Below are 24,034 nucleotides of genomic sequence, written 5' to 3' on the forward strand. Positions count from 1 at the left end.
CATGACTGAGTTTGTCCGACCCCAATCATTGCTGTGATTGGTCAAATGGGTGAACGCGCACAGTTTGATTGATAGGCCGGATCGGTCCATTGGGTTGAATCTGGCAATCAAAATAACACTTAAAGCATTACCTGCAAAGGTCACAAAAGCCTGCCCCTTCATTCTTCCCTTCAGTAGTTTAAAGACAATCTTTGGTTTGTCCTGATGCTGGAAGCTCATGAATACAGACGCTAAGTCCTCTTCAGTCACTTTAGCTGATAGGTTCTTTAGAAACAGTACCTTCAATCAAACGCATTAAGACATAGTAATCATTATTATTCTTGTAAATTTTGACATTTAAAATATTTAAAGTACACAACATCGGTGATTTTCAAAGACCAGTATCTTCAATTTATGTGACCCATCAATTACATCTATTAATGAACCTGTGAAAAGTAAGGATCAATCGGTTGTTTGAGTCAGGAGGAATTATTGAAATAGTTTTTGAAGAACAAGTTTTGGTCTTAAGAGATCGAAGATAATTGTTTTGCTCATTGTTTAATGCTAGATAAAGCATTTTAGGCAAACATATTTTAAGGGAACTTTTCCTCCCTGACCATCTTCATACTATGTAAGTTATATGCAAATCTGTGAACACTTATTGTTTTAATCTTGGCAATTATGCACACTCATTTTCACTGTGTTTTTTTAATGTTTTGTAGTTCTGTTGTTTAAAGCCAGCACTGTACTCTATACAAATGAAACTCAGGCATTGTACAACTTTGAGAATGGTGTAACAAATAAACCTATTATTTGAATTCAATCAATCTCTCTTCGTACAGCTATTTACTCCTCAACAACAAGCCACTGAAGAGCAGCTATCAAAATTGCCAACGAGAACGTATAAAAGTTCCATGGAAACTCAACGTCAATATTTTGTCAGTCACTGATACATTAAACCATCTTTATACGCAATCCCACGACTCCATACCCTCTGGCTACAGTGCTCAATTCCTGAATCCTCAATGCCAATAATTGCGCAGAGGTTTCAGCAGAGAAGGTGCTGTGAAAATAAGACTATTTTCATTTCTGCTTCGGTTCACAGAGACGTTATCATCCACTGTGAAAGATTAGATCAATATAATGCACCGGTCACAGAAACTGGAGTTACCGAGCACAGCTTACCACACTTTGTACCAATTCTACAACTGAGAAAACATGGATTTGTTTTGTTCATGACAAACTGAACACACCTAAAAGTCATTCGTTGCTACATTACTGCTGCATCCTGCATTGATTTTCATGTTTCTTTCCATGAAAATTAGAGTAAGGGTTTTTCTCAATTTCAAAATCTTATCTTAATAGTCAGACTGAAGTTTCTGGGTGGATTGTGATTGTCTCTTGCTTGATTACTCTTAGGTTGGTCACATATATTGTTTGCACTTTCTGAAAACTAAATCGATAGTAACCAATTTATATTGTCTCCAAATCTTGCTGTAAAACCTGTTAACATGGTTAAAGGTACAACAATTTCTTTTTACATTTCATCACGAAAGCAATAAATTAAGGTGAAAATCTTTGATTTCTAGATTTGTAATTCATGAATGTCTCAGCCATAGCTCAATTTAAAGCAGCACACAAGACCAAAACACATAACAACCAGCCTGCATAAAAAATCTCATAAACTTGGGTCGTCAAGTTTTCATGAAAACAAAAAGAATGATTGTGGCTTTTTCCAAATCCTCGGCTTGGCTCCAGGCTCTATTTGATAATGGAAACACAAAACAAAATGTACACTGCTCCAATATTAATGACAGAGTCTAAGCCAGAGCCGGACCTCAAGCCAGAGCTGGAGCCCAAGCCAGAGCCCAAGCCAGAGCCCAAGCCAAAGCCAGAGCCGCAGCCCAAGCCAGAGCCGCAGCCCAAGCCAGAGCCGCAGCCCAAGCTAGAGCCGGAGCCCAAGCCGTGGTTTGAAAAAGGCCCTAGGTCCTTTTTAAAAAATTTCTTCATGAAAATAATCTGCTTGTTATGTTATTTAGGGGGAAATTAAATATAGGTGGTTATTTTGTACACAATGAGAGATTTTGTGACAGCATTATTTTCCAATTCAATTGATTCTGGCATCAAATTTATATTGGATAGATTCAGGCCTAGAATTACATGGAAGACACTGATCTACTAATTTTCCCTGGTCTTGGCCCCTGGTCTTGGCCTTAGTGCCCCATATATAACAGTTTCCCAATAGAAGTGCCCTTTTCAAAACAGAAATTGCCTTGCTATCAAAGACAACATTCCAGGCCCAAAATTAACATTGCAATTGTTTGTATTATTTTGGTATTATACTTAGCTGTGATGTATCATACTTTTAATGTAAAATGTCATCCATTCTATTTTTAACTCTAGATGTGTTTTTTTCCTAGCTCAGAGCCTCATTGCTTAGATTTGCTTTCAGTTTGTTAAGTTTTTAAGACAGTTGCATATTTTGGCATTGCCTAATCAAAATATGGACTGGCAATACTTGGTGCTGAAGAATAGATGGAGGATACTTGTAGAAAGATAACCCTCTTACTTACAATGAAGCAAATTAATTTTACAGAAGTCTTTTAGGTATCATTTAGTACATTATTAAAGTTTAGATGGCAATTAAGGGAATCAGATAATCTTAAGGAGCTTATAGACCATCAGGTTCTGTTAAACAGTGACTACCTTGCTGGGTTGGCCCATTGAATAGTCCCTGAATCTATCCATCTTGCAAATGTCATCCGTCGTTAGTCTGTGCTTCAGGAGTTCCTCTCGTGACAAAGGTCTGACCACGCCAGCCAGTCTGCGAGGCTCATTATCCGTAACCTGCACACTGCCGCATGTTCCTGGCACTCTGGGGTCGGCTGACTGTGATTCTAGTCCCGTACCGCAATCCCCAATGGCATGATTTGAAATCTTAGTTTTGGAGTCCGCCTCGGGGGATGATCCCACATGAGGGGTATTAGCGAGATTTCTGATCTCGCTTCTGCCGTGTGAATCGGTTTCGGTTAAACTCGTGAGGACAGAGTCCTGCCTCTGTGATTTCCCCTCAGACATTGACGAACATCCTTGGCTTAATCCCCCATGATCTGCATCTTCTAATGTCTCTTTAAGGAAACCCTTACTCTCAGTCCAAACCATCTCTCCTGAGCGCCATTTATCACCACAGCAACCTGTACTCAGCTCTCTGTTGGCCCCACACCCAGGGGACGTGGCATTTTCTGTACTTGCAGAAACATCTTCATTTTGTTTATCTTTGTTCTTCCCAAACAAGCTGGCAGCAATATCATCTAGGTGGTTGATGGGATCATCAGGGTGAATGTAAGCAAGACCTGAACAAAGTAATTCAGAACCACAATATTAACATTGAAAAAACTAATCATTTTAGACATGGGTCCAATGACACAGCTCTGCTTAACATGAAATTATATGCTCACTGTCAACATTCTTTGCATACAGGATAAACGCCAAGTTTCTGGGCTAGTTTTGTAAGCAAAGAATGCCTATCATTATATAGTTTATATGAACTTGTAAGAACAAATCATTCAATGCTTCAAAGTTAAGTGCTAATTTTTCCGGTTAAGTACAGATTTTTTGCTTGTGGTAAGCATTGCCAGAAATTGTACACTGCTCTCCCTAATCTAACCTATTTTTTAAAGTCAATGTAAGCTAATGGCTATTGGCTGCCATGACAATGTTGACGAATGGGCCTTTTAGCCACTCCAACCATAGCCATGGCAACATCTGAACTCATTGATTAGGTCGATGTTAGATACACGTTACTTTTGTAACCTGTCATTAAATCTACTAAAGCCTTACAAAAGCTGTATGTTCCAAATCTTTGTTTGATTGTTTTTAAAAGAACACGTTGCCTTGGATTGGTCGAGTTGGTCTATAAAAAGCGTTTGAAACCGTTTGTTATGAAATGCATATGGTTAGAAAGATGTTTTAAAAGTAGAATACAATGATCCACACAAGTATCACTCGGTTTTCCTTTTACGTCGCAAACTAACACGATCGGCCATTTATGGGAGTCAAAAATTTGACTCCCATAAATGGCAGACCGTGTTAGTCAACGAGGTAAAAAGAAACTCACACAATTTCGAGGCATATTTGTGTAGATCATTGTATTCTACTTTTACAACATCTTTCTACCCTATGCATTTTATAACAAATGGTTACAGAACGCTTTTCAAAGACCAACTCGACCAAGGTAAAGTGTTCCTTTAAAGCCATTTCATGGAATAATATTTCAAGAGAAGTCTTTCACCATTGCCTTCTGTAAACCCTGTAAGTTATTTGTAAATCTGTGAACTTTTTTGTTTTTTCTGAACCAAAAGGGTTCAATGGCTTTAAAGGAACACGTTGCCTTGGATCGTACGAGTTGGTCAAAACAAAAGCGTTTGTAACCGTTTTTTATAAAATGCATATGGTTGGAAAGATGTTTTAAAAGTAGAATACAATGATCCACACAAGTTTGCCTCGAAATTGCGTGGTTTTCCTTCTACTGTGCGAACTAACATGGTCGGCCATTTATGGGAGTCAAAATTTTGACCCCCATAAATGGCCGACTGTGTTAGTCGACGAGGTATAAGGAAAACCACGCAATTTCGAGGCATGTTTGTGTGAATCATTGTATTCTACTTTTACAACATCTTTCTACCCATATGCATTTTATAAAAAACGATTACAAACGCTTTTCAAAGACCAACTCGACCGATCCAAGGCAACGTGTTCCTTTAAGGTTAACATTTTACAACTAAGGCAAATTTGTAAAAGCAGGCAACAAACATGTACTTTAAATTGAGGGTGTAGCATTTGAGAATGTTGTCACAGTATGGTATTTTATGAACACTTTTACTTGTGGGGTTCATTAAATCAAATCTTCTAGTTTTGATGTAACTTTGCTTAAAGGCAGTGGACACTATTGGTAATTATCAAAGACTAGCCTTTACAGTTAATGTATCTCAACATATGCATAAAATAACAAACCTGTGAAAATTTGCGCTCAATCGGTCGTCGAAGTTGCAAGATCTGGATTAGGAATTCTCATAATCAAGTTTGGGGGCAGTAAAACTTATATATTTGTAAATAATCATATTACTTTAAAGTGAAATGTTTCTCAAAATACTATCGAAAGGCTTCTAACCAATAATTCTTATTGCCATTAATTTTAAGAGTGATTAACAAACACAAACCTTCCCTTAAGACACTTGGGAGTATACCCCTGAGCTGCCGAGGTGCTCAAACTGCTAATTAATCACTAGACAGAAATCAGTCACATGTTTTACTCCTGGCTGGTTTAAGTAATTATAGTTATGTTTCTTGCATCTGACATGGTGTTTGTAAGCCCCTGAGCAGCGAACCGCAAGTACCTTGACCGCCCGTTGACCCAGAATCAGAATACTCATAAGGTTAGCAATGAGAGTGGGACTCAGCTGTAGTGTGGTTATAGTTCTTAGAGTCTACTATAATGACAGGGTTGTTAGACACCTGTTGAAGGTTACAAATTTACCCAGGTGAAGATGAGGGTGTCATAATGATTATCGAGGCGCCATTATTCCTTGAATTCCTCTTTAGATTCTTGACTTGTGATAATATTTTTACATCTGATTATCAAGTCATATTCTCTCGACAAAATATAGGAATTGCTTATTGACACAATTCACCTGACCTCATTATTACATCACCTTGACTAGGTTGTGCCATTTTGAGAGTCAATGAAATTGTGTGTTACACCAAAGATGTAGTTCTGTGCAATAACTTCAAAATCCTTAGTGTCAGTAACCCTTCTCAGGTTGTATATTCCTATTAAGGGTTATTCTTCCTGCGTGGATATTCACTCCGGATTTTTAGCAATATCTCAAAAAAGTGACCACCTTTTGAAATGACATTCTCACACGATAGTTTTATGTTTACATAGGATTAAAACTATGGAACTGTTCCAAAACCAATGTACACTCTCCCTTTAAAGGTTACCTCTGTGGAAGAATAACTTTTACATTTCAAAAAAGCAATAACCTGCAGAGGCTAGTCACCTCAAGTGCCAGCTCGAATCGCTGAGTCTCTTTTGTTATTTTCTCTTATTAGTTTACTCACCTAAAGTGGTGGGATGCCTGACAAGAAGTCTTGAGGAGGTAGGGTGACTTTCTCCAGAATGTTCCCTACCTGTCCCATCCTTAGATTCCTCCTTCAACTCTTCCTTATTATCCGTGGGGTGCTCCTCTAAGGTCAGGCCAAGGTTTTTTTGCCTTTGATGGATTTTCCCTTCCACTTCTATGAGACGCTTTTTTCTGGCGATGGGATCGGCAAGGTAACTGCTACGCTTGGATGGCTAAAATAATTAAGAAGCAAAGAAGAGACAGAGGATAAGCAAATATGTGAAAGCACAAACCCAGACAGGTAAATGATACACCAATAAATCAATTTAGACAAATTCAAACAGATCTTAGGCGGTGAAGTAAGTTTAATAATTCATTTTTTTAGCCTTTGAGAAAAAATTTGCATGGGTTGAAACGTCAGGCCATTAACTTTGATTTTGAAATAACTACCAGTTTGCAACAGCTAATTTTGTTTTCAAATGTTATAGGAAGAATAGATGTAGGAGTACTAAGAAACTCCACGTATATTTAACGAGAAAATTTAAATCTGTGGCAAACTGCCTACAAACAAAAAGGCCCTATGGTATAAATGCAAAAAAAGTAAACGATCTGACATTTTGACCCTAGGCAGGCAGAGTCTTTCTCTGCAAAGGTTAAACAAACACAAAAAACATACATCTTCAAATATGCTGAATCTTCTAACAGAAGCAATCTAGACTGACTCCAAAAGTTCCGTGCAAAATTGAATTTGCCCTGAAATGACAATTTCTACAACCATGGTTATTTTTTATACCCATATTTCATTATTATTATTGGTTTATTTCACCATCCCTCTGGCAACCATCAGGTCTTCCTGGGCCAGGAAATGAGATTATTAAAATGATGTTGACATTTTACTCGGAAAATCATGCACTATGCTCTTTTCTTTTTACTGTACTGTTGGAGTGGTTGGACCTTGTGCCAAATACATCATGTGTCGCCGGCATGCTTTTGATATTGTAATTTCTTTTGGTGATCACCGTGAGCATCATTCAACAAAAAAACAAATCCTTCAACAGTTGATTGATTATTACAAAGAAGAGTATATATTTTATTCATGGCTTGATGCATCAGGTTTTCTTTGTGGAGTCCTTGGAGTCAAGCAGGGTAGATAAATTGTTGTTTTTGTTTGAAAATGTTATCGCCAACCAACAACGATAAGCTAACAGTAACAGGATGGGGTTACAACTTTTCATAAATACATCTGAAGTTACACACACAAAATTATTTTCAAATTCAACTTAATAAAAGTATTAACAAGCACCCGCCTACAAACAAGTGTCCTGACTACAAACAAGGGGGGAAGCACCTGACTAACAAAGAGACAGAGAACGCAAACCTGTAGGTTCACACAAAATTACTTAGATGTAAAAGACAGTTCTCCCCCCCCCCCCCTGCAAAAGCAGATGCGATTGACTTGTACTCAACACTTCAGCCCATGTGAAACATTCTCAGCGGAAAAAAACAACCCTATGACGTCAAAGTTTGCTTCGCATTCACAGGAAGTATTTGTGTATGAACCAGCTTAACTCATAAAATTAATCTTCCATCACATAGCTTCAGGAGGAATCACAGTGCACACACAACCCCTTTAAAAACCAAATCTAACTTACAGGTAGATCTATAAAAGATCTGAAGGTTACGGCCGGAGTGAATGACTTATGCTTGACTGCATTCACAGGAAGTATTTGTGTATGAACCAGCTTAACTCATAAAATTAATCTTCCATCACTTCAGGAGGAATCACAGTGCACACACAACCCCTTTAAAAACCAAATCTAACTTACAGGTAGTAGACTGGACAGGTGACCGCCCTCATTTTCTAATTTAAGGGCAATTTCCTGGTCCGAGAGGCCGCATGCTCTCAGCTCGTCCAAACTCCGGTGCTCCTTCTCAAGTACCTCAAACTGTTCAAGCGATAATTTTCCGCTGGCCTGCTCTATAAAAGATCTGAAGGTTACGGCTGGAGTGAATGACTTATGCTTGACTGCATATCTGGGAGATGGAGAAGATTAAGATATATGAGATGAGAAAACATTGTAGGCTGAGGCGGGGAGGCGTCTACGGAAGTATGATATTTGACCCTGGAAACAAAAGCATATCTAATTGAGTAGAAGGGCTTACTTAGATGTAGTGTTTGTTCGGATTGGGCTTTTAAAGGCTATTTGATAATTATTGTACTGATTTTCTGAGGCTAAACCACCCCCAAAACAATGCAGAAACTAGAATATGAAGAATTTAATGCTTGTTTAACAGGGGCGAACTAGGGCAGTTTTTGTGTTTTTGATCCATGGGAGTTCCTTCTGAAAGGAATTGCTTAAAAAGAAAGTACACAAGACAAAACAAGTGCCCTCCTTTTGGAATGATTTTAATTACAAAATGTAAAATAATGGATGTGACCTGCACAACTGTTGCAAAGCATTTGTGTAAAAAATTGTTGAAGGTTGGAGACCTCTCCTGCCCTTTATTGCAATTACTTGGCCTGATCATTATTTTATTTATTTGTTTGTGTGTGGGAGAGGGTAAACATTTTTAATTTCTTGATTATAGTGTTTAGAGGGTAGTTGTGTAAGGACTATCATTTCCAATACATTTCAAAAAGTTCAATTGACATCCTGCTTGGCATTTGCAATAACTACAAGGAAGAGTAATTTTGATCTTACATTTTAATGTTAGATACAACCATAATTGTAAAGAAGAAGTGTAAAATTAACATACTGCTCTAGGGATATGTCCGTGTCTAACTGCTGTCCAAGCATCCTCTGAACGCAGAGCTGTGCTTCAGATTGAGTGTTAGATTGAAGGACAACGTCATCCTCTGGAGGCCCATTGCTGTCATCATCATACAGCTCATTATCCATCTCTGAAGCTAATGTCAAAAATCACAAACTTATGTCACATCACATTATGAACACACTCTTTGGAAATATAAATCACCTCTCAGTTTTGGTTTGTCTACCCTATCCATGTTCTCCCTCCTTCAAGAGATCTTCAGATTTGTCCTTTCCTTTCATTTCATTTCAAGACATTTATTTCCTTGCTTGTTGTCTCTCTCACTCACAATACCTGGGGGATCGTTCATTCTCTAATGTTGGTCCATGCCTTGGAATAAGCTTCCTCAAAATATTTGTTTTTTAAAAGACTATAAATCAGCAATCTGTGGATAGGTAAACTTTAGCTTGCAGAAAAAGGCAATCGCTTAAAAAAAAAAAATCTGAGAGCAAAAATGAGCAGGATACCATGCAGTCATAAATGATAAAAGACATTTTATTTTATTTTTTTGGAGAAACCATTCTAGCATGTTTGTCTATTAAGCATATTAATTGTTTTTATGCTTAGCTAATTAAAAGACGCTCAGGCAAAAAAATATGCGCTACATTTAAAAGTATTGTCTAGACTGTAATATTACCAAAATGGGGTTGCATTATATTACAGTCACAGAGTGTCTAAAAGCAAAAAAAAACAAAAAAAACGCCCTTATCCAACTTCCATCCAAACCTGTCTCTCAGAGAGCTACATAGAGCTACATGTAATTTAACGTCAGTTATTTTTATGCAATAGCTCAAGTACTGATGTAATCGTGGTCTCTTCCAAGATAACATCTTCAACTGAGAGATTAATACCGGCCTGTAATTCACAGGTTACATCACTGTACCTCCATCCTTGCCCTTAGTCATCACCTTGATGCCCCCTAGAGATGTTCCAACATCTCGGTGTTCTCACAGAGGTGCCCTTTGCCAATGAGGAAACGCCTTGGCTGCTCTTGCCCTGTATCAAAAGCAAAGCATCCTTCTGCATACAAAGGCAACAGAGGCAATTGCATTTGCCTTGCCCTTGGTCATCACATGGGTGTCGTTAAAAATGTTCAAACATAAATCTACAATGTTCTCACAGAGGTGCACTTTGCCAATGAGGAAACGCCTTGGCTGCTCTTGCCCTGTATCAAAAGCAAAGCATCCGTCTGCATACAAAGGCAAAAGAGGCAATTGCCTTCGTCCTTGCCCCTGGTCAGTACATTGGTGCCCCTAGAGATGTTCAAATATAAATTTACAATGTCCTCACTGAGGTGCCTGGATCGGGATAAATATTCTCAACGCTCTAATTAGAGCCAAAGGAGAAGAGAAGATGCTGAAGAAATTTCAGTATAAGATGTGGGAGGAAAACCCCAGAGAATTATTCTAGGGAAAACCCCCTCATTCATTGTGTTGATCCAAAAACTAATTGCCCCTATTGTTTGCCTGTAAAAATGTCCTTTTAAAAAAGCTGCTTACACGTATCACCATTTCACCTACATGGGTAAAACAAAAGTGATAACTTCACCTAATAAACAACATGTAGACTGACATACATGTAGAGCATCATTACTACAATGCTATGTTTTGCATTATGTAAAAAAAACAGCTAAAGTTTTCAGATGAGTGTTTCTTTTCTTCCATTATCGAAAAAGAATGACAATAGTCACTGACTTGGTGACTAGGTACAAATGTTTTCTGGCTGAATTTAGTAAAAAAATTATATTATTGAGAGAGCTCTATTGATACAACATAAGATTAAATATGAAGTCCAATAAGGACTTGTATCCCTACAACGTACAATCACTGTCATGGTATGTACTTTGCTAGACTATCGCTCTGACTCTGTCTGTAAACATGTAACTTGAGAGGCAATCTGTACTTCTGAGACAGCGTGCAGACTTAATAAACCATAAATAAATAAATGCAAATGGTTATTCAGTATTTCAGTGATTGTGTGTTCACTCGAGCATTCCATATGAATTGTGATTTGAAAGGTTAAAAGTTTAATGTGAGAATAGATTTCAACTAAGAACAAGTTTGATGCACCTTTTGAGAAATTAACCCTAACCCCCTAAGCGTGTGAACAATGCAATTTTGATAACATGCGTAGTGTACATTTAAAAGTAATTCCTTTGTTAGAAGACCAAAATGCAAGTCCTACCTACGCAATCAATGGGGGTTGGGGGGGGGGGTCCCCCTAGAACTATGAGGTTCGTTTAGTGGAGACAAGAGTGGAACGAGCCTCCCAGCTCTAGGAGTAGGGAGGCGGGGCATGTTCAACAATTTGGGAGGAGAGGAGGTGAGGAAACTGAATGCTGCAGAACAACGCTCTGTTCAAATGAAAACCACAGCTTAATGGGACTTGGCAGCCTGAGGTTATTCAACTTCACAAATATTAAAGAGCAATGTCAGATCATGAGATTGCTGAATGAAAGGGCAAGGATGTAGTAGTCGAGAGGAATTCTCACCTATGCCCAGCTTGACAACTATTACAGTACACTTTTTGCATTTTTTATTTATTTTTGGTTTATTATTTGCTTGGGGGCGTCAGTCAAAATTCATACAGCCTCCGCCGTGTAGACAGGGATCACAGCCAAGTTTACCATACTTGGAAGAGGCAGCCAACCAAAGGATCAACTTAGGGGATGAAAGTTTTGAAATTTGACCCAGTCAGTTACTCAGTTTAGGCCTAACTTTTTTTGAAAAAAGCAAGTTTGCATTTATTTAAAAATCTAAAAAATTCCTTATCAAATGGCAGTCGGATATAATTTTGTCGTATTGTTTGTCCGCAATTGGCATTTATATCCCCTTGTGGTTTGAGTTTGCAGTTGAAACACTACCTACAGTCAAGACACTTAAGCGACTCCTGACTGTCACTGTAATGTCGGTGGTCAGGTTGGTGTAGTGGTGCCTTACGTGTACCTCGCTTTCTACCTCTGGGACCCTAGTTCGAATTCAAACGGGGACACTATGTGGATTGGGTTTTCAGAATTCAGTCCCAATTGACTGCGTGGGTTTTCCTTAGTATAATTCTCAAGGGTTTTCCTCCCACATCTAAAACTGAAATTTCTTTATTGTCTTCTCTCTTCTCAATTGGCTCTAATATAAGAGCGTTAAGAATATTCCAAATCCAAATGTCACTCAGTGGCTACTGACTCATGACCGTCACTAGCCCCATCTATGTGGCCAAATTAGAGAACTGGTAAAAACCGGGCAAATTTGGACGATTTTTTCAACTGTTACGCTATTTTTCCCTTCTTTCTCTGGATGTATGCAGTCACCCTTCTTCTAATATAAGCTAAGAAAACAATTCAGTGGACCTGGAGTAAATTTAGGGCGGATAAGTTTGTGGTCAGGTGCGGAAAATTACCCAGTATCAGCAGTATGACTTCTCTATTGGACTGTCTTCTTCTTCCAATCCAAGATTGCAAAAAGTATTCAATTCAATAAGCCTATTTGCAATTGCAGCTGCGCATGTCCGTTGCTGCTGACAATGCCATTTGTTTCTCTTCCGTGACCTTTTGACAATACCTCCTGGTATTGTCAAAAGGTCATGGGAGATATACAAATTGCGTTGTCACCAGTAACACTAACTAAGAGACATGCGCAGCTACATTGCGAATTGGCTTATATCTGATATATAGTGGTTTAGTGCAGACCACTAAACTAAGTCCATTTTGAAGATAACGCACTGTCAATGTGAGGTTGGTGCGCACGCTGTCTGTCTGTCTGTCTCTGCCACCACCACGATCATGTCTGTAGTATCCGGTACCGGTCACACTGGTGTAGTCTTGAATTATGAAATATAAACTGTCTTTTATATGTACTTGTACCATCCATGTAGTTGTACACATGTGTAACTTTTGCTTCCTCTCCTTCCAATTTTGGAAGATGTCGTCTGCAAAACAAATGTCTGGAATTTACTAATTTTAGCACAACTACCAAAGCTAAAACTTTACAAAAACATTCTCGATATCGGTGTTTACGAATTTATGCGCAAAAAATGTTCAAAAATATTGCATTTGGAGTGCCTACTTACATTTGAAAAAAATAAAAAATCTCACCACACTGTCGTCTGCTCAGGAACCTTTCTCTCATAAAACTTGCGGCAACTCGTTTGAAACAGCGCCCTCTTCTGTTTAGTTATTGATTGATTTTTTCAGCGTGCTTCTGTTAGTCTGGTGCCTACTCAATGTTTGTTATAATCATGATAGCAGTGTTCTGGGTGCCATACATATAAATAATATATTTTTTTAAAGACCAGTATGGCGACGTCTGTGATTGCGACGAGGGGCCTAAAACCCGCAGAATTTACTGTAGGTGAACATGTTTTATGCTTCGAACCCGATCCTACCAAAGCGAGGGTTCTTTATGATTCCAAGGTAAGCTATTTCAGTTATTCAAGTACCAAGTAGGTGATGTTTATTGAACTTGAAAATGGCAAGGTTGAGAACGAGGTTAGCCCCAAATAGATCTCATCAGTGGTACAAAATAACAACTTAAATTGGTCAGAATTCACCTCCTTTGTGCATGATTTTAGCACATTTAACATGGTATGACTGCAAATATATTTAGGTTCAACATCTTACATTTCATATGCTATTCGATCGTACTGATATACTAAAGAAGGGCTTCGAAAAAAATCAAAATTATGAATGCAAGGCGATCTGCTGCAGTTGTAATTTCAGCGTGATGCCGTGCGAGTTTGTGAATATTTACGGTGGGGTGCTCTAGCGCCCTCTGTTGACGTTTCCTGACAATGTAAACAAGTTGATCTTTTGGCCTTTATAATGTAGACTGCACCTGCCCGGGGCACTGAACAAAGCCACACTGAGTTTATGTTCAATTCTTTGTATTGGTAAAAGGACCGTTATTACATGTGTATTCATGGCCAAAGTGAAACAACTTATTGATGAAACACTAAGGGTATGTAAATTTTCAGGATATTTTGTGTGTCAAATGTTGGGATAGTGTATTTTTTGTTGTCATTTTGATTGATTGTTAAATATTTAACTTGAATGGCTGGCTGTATGATTAATAATATTGAATGCATTTGAACTTGAGTATTAATCAGGAAAGGTTGCTAACTATTAATTCTACAACAAGGGCTGTTCACGTAGTTGAATATACCATGGTATGCTATGGCCCTGTATGGTCTAGTTTTGATTCATTTCTACTGAATGAAGGAATACTGACAGTGTAGTTGTCTCAACCTCCACAAGCAATACCAAACTCCACTGTAGCTTTCTCTTATTACTCTTACATGTACCCATCATGATAATGGAGGAAATAAGTAGCCATCCTCTCATGTTTTGTTAAAAATCCCAAACACATTCCCCTTATGTTACAAATCCCCATACACCATCCCCCTGAGTTTGTTTCTTTGTTTAATTGCTGTCAAGGGAACTCTGCAAACTCAAAGGGAATAACGGCCAATCTGTCTCATACAAGCACATTTCTTTGACATCTATTTATGAGTTGCGCAGTAACTGTACTTATTTATTAAAGTCAATTTTGTGGAATCAGTGGTTAGCTTGGTACAGATTCGAGTCCACAACCTTGTGATTGCAAGTCCTGCAGTCCAGTCCTGTAGTCTGACCACTGGACCACGATGACCATTGTTTACAAGTCTCCCAACACCATCTCTAATGTTACAAATTCCCCAAGTTGTTTTATTTGCTAGATTTGTATGTGTTCGCTAAAATGATTCTACTAAAACATACACAAAACCACTTCTTATAAAGTGTCCACGAGGGTGTGATTCAACACGAGGACAAGTTTCACACGAGGAAAATAAACAGGGGGTCCTTGGTCTTAAGAACACAACGTTGTTTAATCCACATCGTGTGAAACGAACCTCTGCTTAAATAGGCACGGGTCCCTGCTCCTTTCAAGACCACGGTCGAGACCCCCGTCTTAAAAACACAACGTTTTTTAAATTATACCACGAACGTCCGTGCGTGCCGTGTAAATGAACATTGCTCGCGTTACTCGAAGGACCCTTGTGTAGCTGGAGCTACCATGCATGCGCACAAGAAAAAACACATGGTGCAAGTAATCCAGGTGCTCGATCCCGTCATACGTAAACGTTGAAAACAAACCTTTGAACGTGTTTATGAGAACGTGTGTGTACGACTCCTGACAAGATGCCAAGATGAGATCGATGTTTTGAAAAGTTTTCTCTCGAAAATCATTAGATATTCCCTTAAAAACGCTGTAGATGTTTTTGCAACTAAGATACAGGGTAGTCGTTGCATGCTCTATCTTTGCAATTGCATTATGATTACTACTACACAGTCACTACATAAATATTGACCTCATTTTAGAAGGGTCTTTAAAGTCTGATGTTGTTGTTTGTTGCAGATTTTAGAATTGGAGTGGACCAAAGAGGAGAATACTAATCGCAGAGTTCCTGAATATCTCGTTCATTTTAGTGGTTGGAACAGCAGGTAAGGCTGCAATATAAGTCACATTTGTACTGAGAAAGTTTGTTTGGATTGTGCGACGACAGAAGTGAACGAGTAATGGATCAAGAAAGGTAGTTGACAAGTTTTTAAAATTAATTAACTATTAGTAATTAAACATTGTTTGATTTCTCTTTCCTTCTAGCTGGGATCGCTGGGCTCCTGCAAACTTCATTTTACGATACACAGACGAAAACCTGGAGCTAAAAGGCAAACTCCACCGGCAGGCGCTGGCCAAAATGTGAGTGGTCAATGAAGCAATTAATGTGTTACGGCAACTATTATTATTATTATTACTATTTATTACTATTTGTATTCATTGAGGTATGCTATTCATAGTAAAACTATATCACAGCATTTACAATAGAAAGAGCAATAATATTAAACATTATACAAACAAAACAACAACAAAAATCAATTACTAGGAAAGAGGTATGTTTTAAGAACCTTCTTAAACATATCCACTGATGGAGCAGACTTAAAGGAACACGTTGCCTTGGATCGGACGAGTTGGTCAAAACAAAAGCGTTTGTAACCGTTTTTTATATAATGCATATATGGTGGGAAAGATATTTTAAAAGTAGAATACAATGATCCACACAAGTTTGCCTCGAAATTGCGTGGTTTTCCTGCTACTGTGCGAACTAACACGGTCGGCCATTTATGGGAGTCAAAATTTTGACCCCCATAAATGGTCGACGTGTTAGTCGACGAGGTAAAAGGAAAACCACACAATTTGGAGGCATGTTTGTGTGGATCATTGTATTCTACTTTTACAACATCTTTCTACCCATATGCATTTTATAAAAAACGGTTACAAACGCTTTTCAAAGATCAACTCGACCGATCCAAGGCAACGTGTTCCTTTAATAGAGAAGTTATCAATAACATGGATAAAAGGAATTCTAAAACAAACCAATTGGTACAAATGGTACAAACTGTGAGCATAACAGTAGGAGGGTTGACTTTGTGATGTTGTACTTAAATGCATTTACCACATGATATCATTTCAGGGTCCCGCATAGTCAAAGGTTAAATCTCAAAATATAATTAAATCATATTGTCTTTCAATTTTTGTTTCAGGGGCAAAAAGAAGAAAAAGAAGACAATAGCAGAACTTGTTGAACTGGCAAAGAGGAGGCAAGCTGGCAAAGGTATAGGCTAATATTACTTTTAGTCCTCTCACATTAGCATCCAGCATGTCCATGCAGAATTGCGGAACTTATGTAAATGTGTTAAGTTCACTAAAACTCTTATAAATAGTGCAATTAATTCAAGTGCCTTGATGGAAACCAATTGCCGTTGATATTTGCAGAATTGAAATTGTGTGTAACATTTGCTGATCTTCTAAGTTTCTTTTCAAAGTTTTGAATAGTATCTGTTGTATACATGTTTCTTGTTGTATCTTCTTTTTTAGACAGGTGTACCTCGTCAAAGTTGTATTAACTTTGTTTAACATTGTATACAGCGGGCCTTTTGTTTTAAATCATTACTGGTGTGTTTCAGTTCGATTTAGTTTATTGGTATTATTATTTTTTAAAAGTATTTTCATTTCATTTTATCTGCCAAGAAGTTTCATTTCATTTTATCTGCCAAGAAGTTTTATTTAAATCTTGTTTGTTGAATGTATTGATTGTAACATTTCATGATCGTCTTGTGTAATGTTTTGTGTACTTTTACAATGTTATCTTGTACGTGTTACATGCTGGGGATCTTTCTTCGAGTTTTTTTCAAGCCCACATTTTCTTGAGCTTGAATATTTCTTTGTCAGCTGGTCTAGTATTTATTGTCTCAAGTATATCTTTGTATTCTAACTTGCTTAAAATTGTAAAGCAGTATGTATATTGCTGTTTTTTTTAGTTTTTTTTTTATGAAAACATAGTTCTTTTTAGTTGTTAAAACATTATAATAACATTAGCTCACCTATTGCAAATGTTAGGTGGCATGTGACCTTTTAAAATACCATCTTAGATGTGATACGGCAAAAACAGTGAAATTTGTTTAATGTGTTTTTCAATTACTCTTTTGATGGTGTGTTTGACACTGTCCCAAATTGCATCTGTGGCTATGACTACAGATGTTGCTAATAGTAAATCTATTCTTTATCATGAGTGATCAGACATAGCCGCTAATTCATAGATGGCAAACGTCTGTTCATTGTTACATTATTTTTGATCTTTTTTGTAATTGATATTTGTCTTTAGGGTCTGATTCTGATATGAGCAGTGTAGCAGCCGACAGTGATGATAGTGATGGCAATGTGAGTATTCTGCAATATTTTTATGAATCCCACAAACTTTATGGACTGGTGGAAGGTGTCGCGTTTCATCCATGATTTTGCAATGTAATTACATGTACTTCCATAATGCTTGACAAATTTATATTGGAAAAGATTTTGTACAAGTTTTTTAATGGTATTGAAGAGTGTGGTGTTTCAAACCCCATCCGAGAGACTTGCCTGTGGATTTGTTTTCTTCACCAAACTAGAGAATAGTAAAGATAATACAGAGCTCAATACACCACAACAGTTTAAGGGTAAAAACAAATTGTATAATTTTCTTCATGTTCACCTTTGCTAAATCTTTCCCCCGTCCCATCTTTGCCTTATTTTGTGTTTTAAGTCTTCCGGTGAGGAGTTAGAAGCCTTGGAGATTCCAATCCCACTTCCTGATGCTCTAAAGATCAAACTTGAAGATGACTGTTACTTCATTACGAGGAAGCAACAGGTGAGCTTGATAAGATATCAGTCATAAGTTTATCAGGGTTTAATAATATTAATAACCAGATTTCTGTAGCGCCATTCCATCAAGATCATGGCGCTCAGCAACAACAGGCAGTGAAAAACAAATACAATTAGAGAGTAACTGGGAACAGGTGGGTTTTTAAGTGGTTTTTGAATGACAAAATCGTGTCCAGTGTTTGATGCGAGATGGTATACTGTTCCACAGTTTCGGGCCAGCAGTTGTGAAGGCTTTGTCCGTGTTCGTGTTTTTGGACCTTTGTTCTGACAGCAGGGTACTATCACAGCAGGATCGAAGACCGGACCGACCAGAAACATGAAGTTGCTCATTGGGCCCAGCTTATTCATTGCATTAGTCCATCTGGAATATGATATCTCAGGAGTTTCACGAGGGCTTCCTGCAACAGCAATCATGGACACCCTGGAGCGAGACTCTGGCATTGATCGCCATGACCTACCCAGCAATCATGGAACGAAAAGACCAGTGGAGAGCCGATGTCAAAAATGCCCAAGTTCGCTTGATGTGATTAAACTTTCACAAGTGACTTTTGTCCATCTTTCTGTATAAAGATGCCTATTAAAAATATTACCTTGACAAAAACCAGTCCATGAACCTATCTTGAAGGTTTTTTTTTTAATTCTTGACCTATTTGTTGGCAGCTTGTGAGAATACCCTGCAAACATACCATACTTGAGATCATGGAAGGCTACGTCAGACATTTTGCAATCAATGTTCACACCCATGACAAGAAGTCTCAAGCAGTGAATGTTATCAGTACTGTGGCCAAGGAGGGTATGGTCTTACCACCGCTACCAAAATACAAGTGAGTACCAAACCAACTTGAGTGGCCAATAAATCCAATGTTTTCAAAGTCCGCCGAGGGCAAGCGGTTCAACACAATTATTTATGTTTAAAAATGGGGCCGTTATTGCTGTTGAAGTGGGGCCAGGTTTCCAAACTGTTCATGTTATGGGGCCATGCAATAAGTTGAGTGGCCTTTAGACTGTGCTCTTTCTCTGTGACATTTGATATTCCTTATCATAAGCTGTGTCTTAGATCAATGCATAGTGGACAATATTTTGAACTCTGTGCTGGGCAGCACAATGTATTTTGCTCAGAGTGCTGGGCAAACATTGTGAGTCCTGGGCAGGCCCGCCCAGCACCATAGCTTCAACATTGTTTATAATGAAAACAGTCATATAAGTTAGTACTTGGTCCAGTGTACTTGAAACCGGTTAAATATTTATGCCAACTGAGTAAAGCCAGAAATCTAACATTGTGTGAATTGCTCTTTATTTTCAGCGTGGATCTGTGTAAAGAAGTCATGGACGGACTTCGCACATTGTTTGACTTCCTTCTGCCGACCAATTTGCTTTACGGTCCTGAGAAAGAACAATACAAGAAATTAGTCATAACAAGTTACGTTCAAGACCATGTCAAAGTACCGAGCAAGTAAGACTTAAATTCTCTCGGATTGTAGTCTAATTGAGATTGGATTAGGTGAGGTTTGCGTCAACACCTTGTGAAAATCTCTCTTTTGAGTAATGTTGGTTTTGAAAAGAACCGCTGGTTGACAACTTAACGTTTCGATCAGTATACTCTGATCGTCTTCAGAACCAACTCTACTCAAAAGAGATTTACATGAGGTGTTACCGCAAACCACACCTAATAATACTCCAACCATTCAAAGTTTTAAATCCAACTTGAGATTGGATAGTAATTGAGAATGGGGTTTGTCGATGAAACACACAGCAGTAAACTGGATTGTTTGTTTAAAATAGTTGGAATAATTTAAATTGTCGTTCAAATTTTAATTTTGTTATACTGTCAGAATCGCATCGAACCACAGTTGAAATATTCTTTAAAAATTTCCCCTGACAGATCACCAGCGAAAAGAGGAAGACCAAGAAAGCACAGTATTTCACCGATCAAGGAACCAATAAAGTCTGAACCAATAAAGTCTGAACCAATTAAGGCTGTCCCATCTCCTGAAAGTGATAAAGACAAATCTCAAGAGAGTCCTTCTAGGAGAGTAACTCGGAGGCTATCAACAAGTGAGCATGTTACCCTTGTAGCGCCTCTACCACCCACCAAGAAGAGGCGCTGCTCTGAGCAAGATCATCAACATAGATCCAGGAGGCACTCTGCGGATACGACCACAACTCAGAACAAGGACACGGCAAGTGGTCATGGAGTATTACCGAAACCAGGGGTGCGTCACTCAACGAGACTTGCCTCGGTATCCAGCATAGCCTCGTCTCCCTCTGCGGACATCGTCTATGAAGAACCTCCTCAAGAGACTCCTCAAACCCAGTCAGAAACGCCCCAACCTCAAACCAATCAGTCTACCTCAACGAATGGCAAAACGCCGCACCAAAACGGGAAGAATTCCAAAGGAATCATTTCTGGGGACAATGTGTGTGATATTAAGCTTCCATCGTGTAAACTGTTAGCGGACAATGCCCATTATGATGGGAGGATGCCACCATGTAAGATATATGGAGCACAACATTTGATACGGCTATTTGGTGAGTTGAGGAAATTCAATCAAGCCCAGTTATGGGGAATATTAAGCAAAACATTTGTGAATTGATCCTGCTACTGTCTGGCCATTCAATATCAACCACATGGTTTTCAGTGATAGATAGACTATGCCGAATTCAAGCTCTGGTGTTTGATCAGCAGAGTGTGGGTCCAATCCCAGTTGTGACACTTGTGTCCTTGAGCAAGATACTTAACTATAATTGCTTCTCTCCACCCAGGGGTAAATGGGTACCTGTCAGGGCAGAGATGGTTGTTGTGATTGATTTAGCCGAGTAGCACATTATTTGTTGCACAGGCTGTACATGTATATTCACCAGGGAGCTGAAATGGTTTAAGGAATGATTTAAGGCCAGTGACCAGGGGATAATAATGTGAAGCGTTTAAGATGATTTTTGTTCCTTCTCTAAAAACACTGCAGTTAAGCTTCCGGAACTTCTTGGCAAGATGGAACTACCACCAAAGAAACTCAGACCGCTACTAAAACACATTGAACTGTTCCTCAAGTAAGATTCTTATAGACTTTCCATCATTGGTTTGATTTATTCTCACCTGTGTTTAATAACAGTGTTTGAAACAAGTGCAAATTACTGTTAACAAATAATAACAAAAGTTGTGTGAACTTTGTGACACTTGTTGGCATTCGACGTATCCTTTGTTTCTATTTTTTGTATGCAATTCTTTTTAAAATATGACTCATGTGTTGTCCCTGTTGTAACACCTATGAGGTTCTGGGTCTAGCATTCCTCATTCTCCCTATTTCAAGTTAAAACACATCTCTCCAAATAATCTGGACCACTAGTTTATGGTTGAAAAACATCCCTACTTCATTTGAAACATTGACCAGTGAAAATATTGGCCTGTCACTAAAAAAGTTTAAACCCTAGCATTTAGAGGAAACCCAGCCCCCAAGCTATTTTTCATGATTTGTCACAGTTGTCAAATCTTATCCCTGTTTCAAACTAGTGATGCAGGTTACTAATGGAAACCACTAACTTGTGCTTTTTTCTTTCAGGTATTTAGCACATCCAGAGAGACTTGATGAATTCTTCCCAGAAAGTAGTTACGTCAGCGCACACGCCGCATTACAGAAACCCAACGGTACATGATATAAGATAGTTAGTCTCGGCATAAGCCATTTTGAGATAAGGTGAACTCATTCATATGGCACTATCAGGTTTGGGTGAATTTGTCGGTGTACACCCAAACCAAACAGTATACCCTATAGACCGTATTGAATATGACGTCACTACTCAAATATCTGCCCTACTACATGGCGTCTGTGAGCGTGTGTGTGCGCGTGCATGTGCCGTAGAAATCATACCGGGAACGCTGCACGTTGCGTGCTTCTTTGATGTACGCATTTAGACGCGCATACGGTTTACCCTTCAAGATGGCGACTTTCATAGCAACAAAGGGGTTATTCAATACGGTCTATAGTGTCCACCATACCTCGAAAAAGCTTATGGAGATGTGATGCAGAATGTAGTGTGATGAGAGAGGGGGGAGGCAGAGATGACAGTCCGCCATTAGTGGTGTGTGCCTTTATTAGATACGTGGATTTACATCCACTTTGTGCACCAGTTTGTGATATCTCTCTTGCGGAAGATGATGAATCTTTGTCATGCTGTCACCATGTTTGTTAGGTTCACTGTGTATGGAAGTATGACATAACATATTGATCTTTAGATTCACAAAGGGACCAGACTATAATTGCTTCCAGCGTCCTGCTGGGTTGGGCGGCTGCGGCTATTGCTAAGTGTGTTGCCATGTGGCAATGTGTCATTTGTGACAGTTAAGTGTAGCCCTCATTTTGAAGTGCTTGCAGGCCTTCTGGGTTGGGCGATGTCTCCTAAAATTGTTGTTAAAATCTGTCTTGATAATTTTGTCGATAAATCAGAACTACATGTAGATTGACAAAAACCAAAGGATGAGGTATGAACCTACGAGGATTTGCACGGACATGTTGTTTTTACATGTACTGCACAATATTATGTTTAATGATGTGGAATGGAACCAGCAGATGTATTCAAACTTGTGTATGGGCAAACTGTATGCACATGTAAGGTCCAGGGACCGCTGCTATGTGTTGCTTTTGTAAGGATGTGTACATATGGGTAATTTGGAGAGTTTTTAATTATGAGTTGACACTAAAGCAAAGAATTGTTGATGAACATCGGATTGACAAATGTCATAATGTGAATGATTTATATCCAATGTTTTACTTGTTCTGATTTTATTAGTTCAACAAGAACTAGAATGTTTGTGTGTGTAATTTATAATTGCGCACTATCTGGATTGGGTTTTGAATCCCTACCTGAAGGCCTGGGTTTTCCTCCTACATCTAAAACTTATCTTCATGGGGTTCTTGGCTAGTTTAGTGATAAAGTTTGCTCGTCTGAGATTCCTTGACTACACAACCAGAACAAATAAAATGAAATGAAATCATATTGCACAAAATTTACAAATAAGTTCATACCTTCTTTGCTTAAAGACCCTTGACACTATTGGTAATTGTTAAAAACCAGTCTTCTCACTTGGTGTATCTCAACATATGCATAAAATAACAAACCTGTGAAAGTTTTAGCTCAATTGGTCGTCGAAGTTGCAAGATAATAATGAAAGAAAAAAACACCATTGTCACCGAAGTTGTGTGCTTTCAGATGCTTGATTTCGAGACCTCAACTTCTAAATCTGAGTTCTCGAAATCAAATAAGCAGAAAATTACTTCTTTCTTGGAAACTGTCACTTCAGAGGGAGCTTTTTCCCACAATGTTTTATGCTATCAACCTCTCCCCATTACTCATGAGCAAGTAAGGTTTTATGCTAATAATTATTTTGAGTATTTACCAATAGTGTCCACTGCCTTGAAACAATGCAGCTGAAAATTCAGAACTATTTTGCACATGTTTTAGTGGATGCAAATTATTGGATATTGCATTCTTCTTTTGCTTATACCATAGAAAATTTTGCTCGGCCAACATATGTACAATTTTACCCTTCAGATTTTTGTCAAAAGCTTCTTGATTTTTCACATCCTTTACGAGGTTACTTTGTAGCTTGGTCATCATGGCTTTGTGCAGACGTTTGCCATACACAACTTTTCTGTAAATGTAGATGTTTTTGTTTTTTACTGAGAGCCTAGAAATTAGTTTTGGTTTTCAGGGAAATGCTAATTGTTGTTGTGAGACTAATGAAAGATAATGTTAATTGATTTGTTCATGAGCATTCATCTGACAATTTAACCAATCCCAAATTGTGATTTGTTTTGTAGTTTTGTTAGTGTTGAGTAGCTACAGTAGTGAGCAAAGATTAAAGAAGGTGTTTTTTAAAAAGGGATTGGTATAGTTTTG

The 24,034-nt window shown here is 38.3% G+C and overlaps 2 protein-coding genes across 4 annotated transcripts in view; one reads left to right on the forward strand and one right to left on the reverse strand.

The window, feature by feature from the left end:
• Positions 1-13,018, reverse strand: part of LOC139940604 (RNA-binding protein 41-like) — a 55,217-nt gene extending 42,199 nt beyond the window's left edge. For 2 of the 3 annotated variants that reach the window (XM_071936943.1, XM_071936940.1), the window contains exons 1-6: positions 12,975-13,013; positions 8,859-9,009; positions 7,928-8,135; positions 6,100-6,334; positions 2,686-3,332; positions 132-279 (exon numbers count right to left, since the gene is read on the reverse strand). In XM_071936943.1, the coding sequence (XP_071793044.1) occupies positions 132-279; positions 2,686-3,332; positions 6,100-6,334; positions 7,928-8,135; positions 8,859-9,001 (1,381 nt within the window). In that variant the 5' untranslated portion in view covers positions 9,002-9,009; positions 12,975-13,013. Of the gene's footprint in view, positions 1-131; positions 280-2,685; positions 3,333-6,099; positions 6,335-7,927; positions 8,136-8,858; positions 9,010-12,974 lie in introns of all 3 variants that reach the window. The other variant, XM_071936941.1, reaches the window with a different exon arrangement.
• A 170-nt stretch (positions 13,019-13,188) lies between these two features.
• On the forward strand, positions 13,189-24,021 carry LOC139940774 (MSL complex subunit 3-like). The gene is made up of 11 exons (XM_071937154.1): positions 13,189-13,317; positions 15,299-15,384; positions 15,545-15,640; positions 16,483-16,553; positions 17,604-17,659; positions 18,021-18,125; positions 18,800-18,963; positions 19,443-19,592; positions 20,022-20,668; positions 21,103-21,187; positions 21,697-24,021. Exons 1-11 carry the CDS (start codon positions 13,201-13,203, stop codon positions 21,788-21,790), a joined length of 1,671 nt encoding a protein of 556 aa, XP_071793255.1. The 5' UTR covers positions 13,189-13,200; the 3' UTR covers positions 21,791-24,021.
• The last annotated feature ends 13 nt before the right edge of the window (positions 24,022-24,034 follow it).

Source organism: Asterias amurensis, chromosome 8, assembly GCF_032118995.1.
Source record: "Asterias amurensis chromosome 8, ASM3211899v1".
In the NCBI taxonomy this organism is placed as follows: domain Eukaryota; kingdom Metazoa; phylum Echinodermata; class Asteroidea; order Forcipulatida; family Asteriidae; genus Asterias; species Asterias amurensis.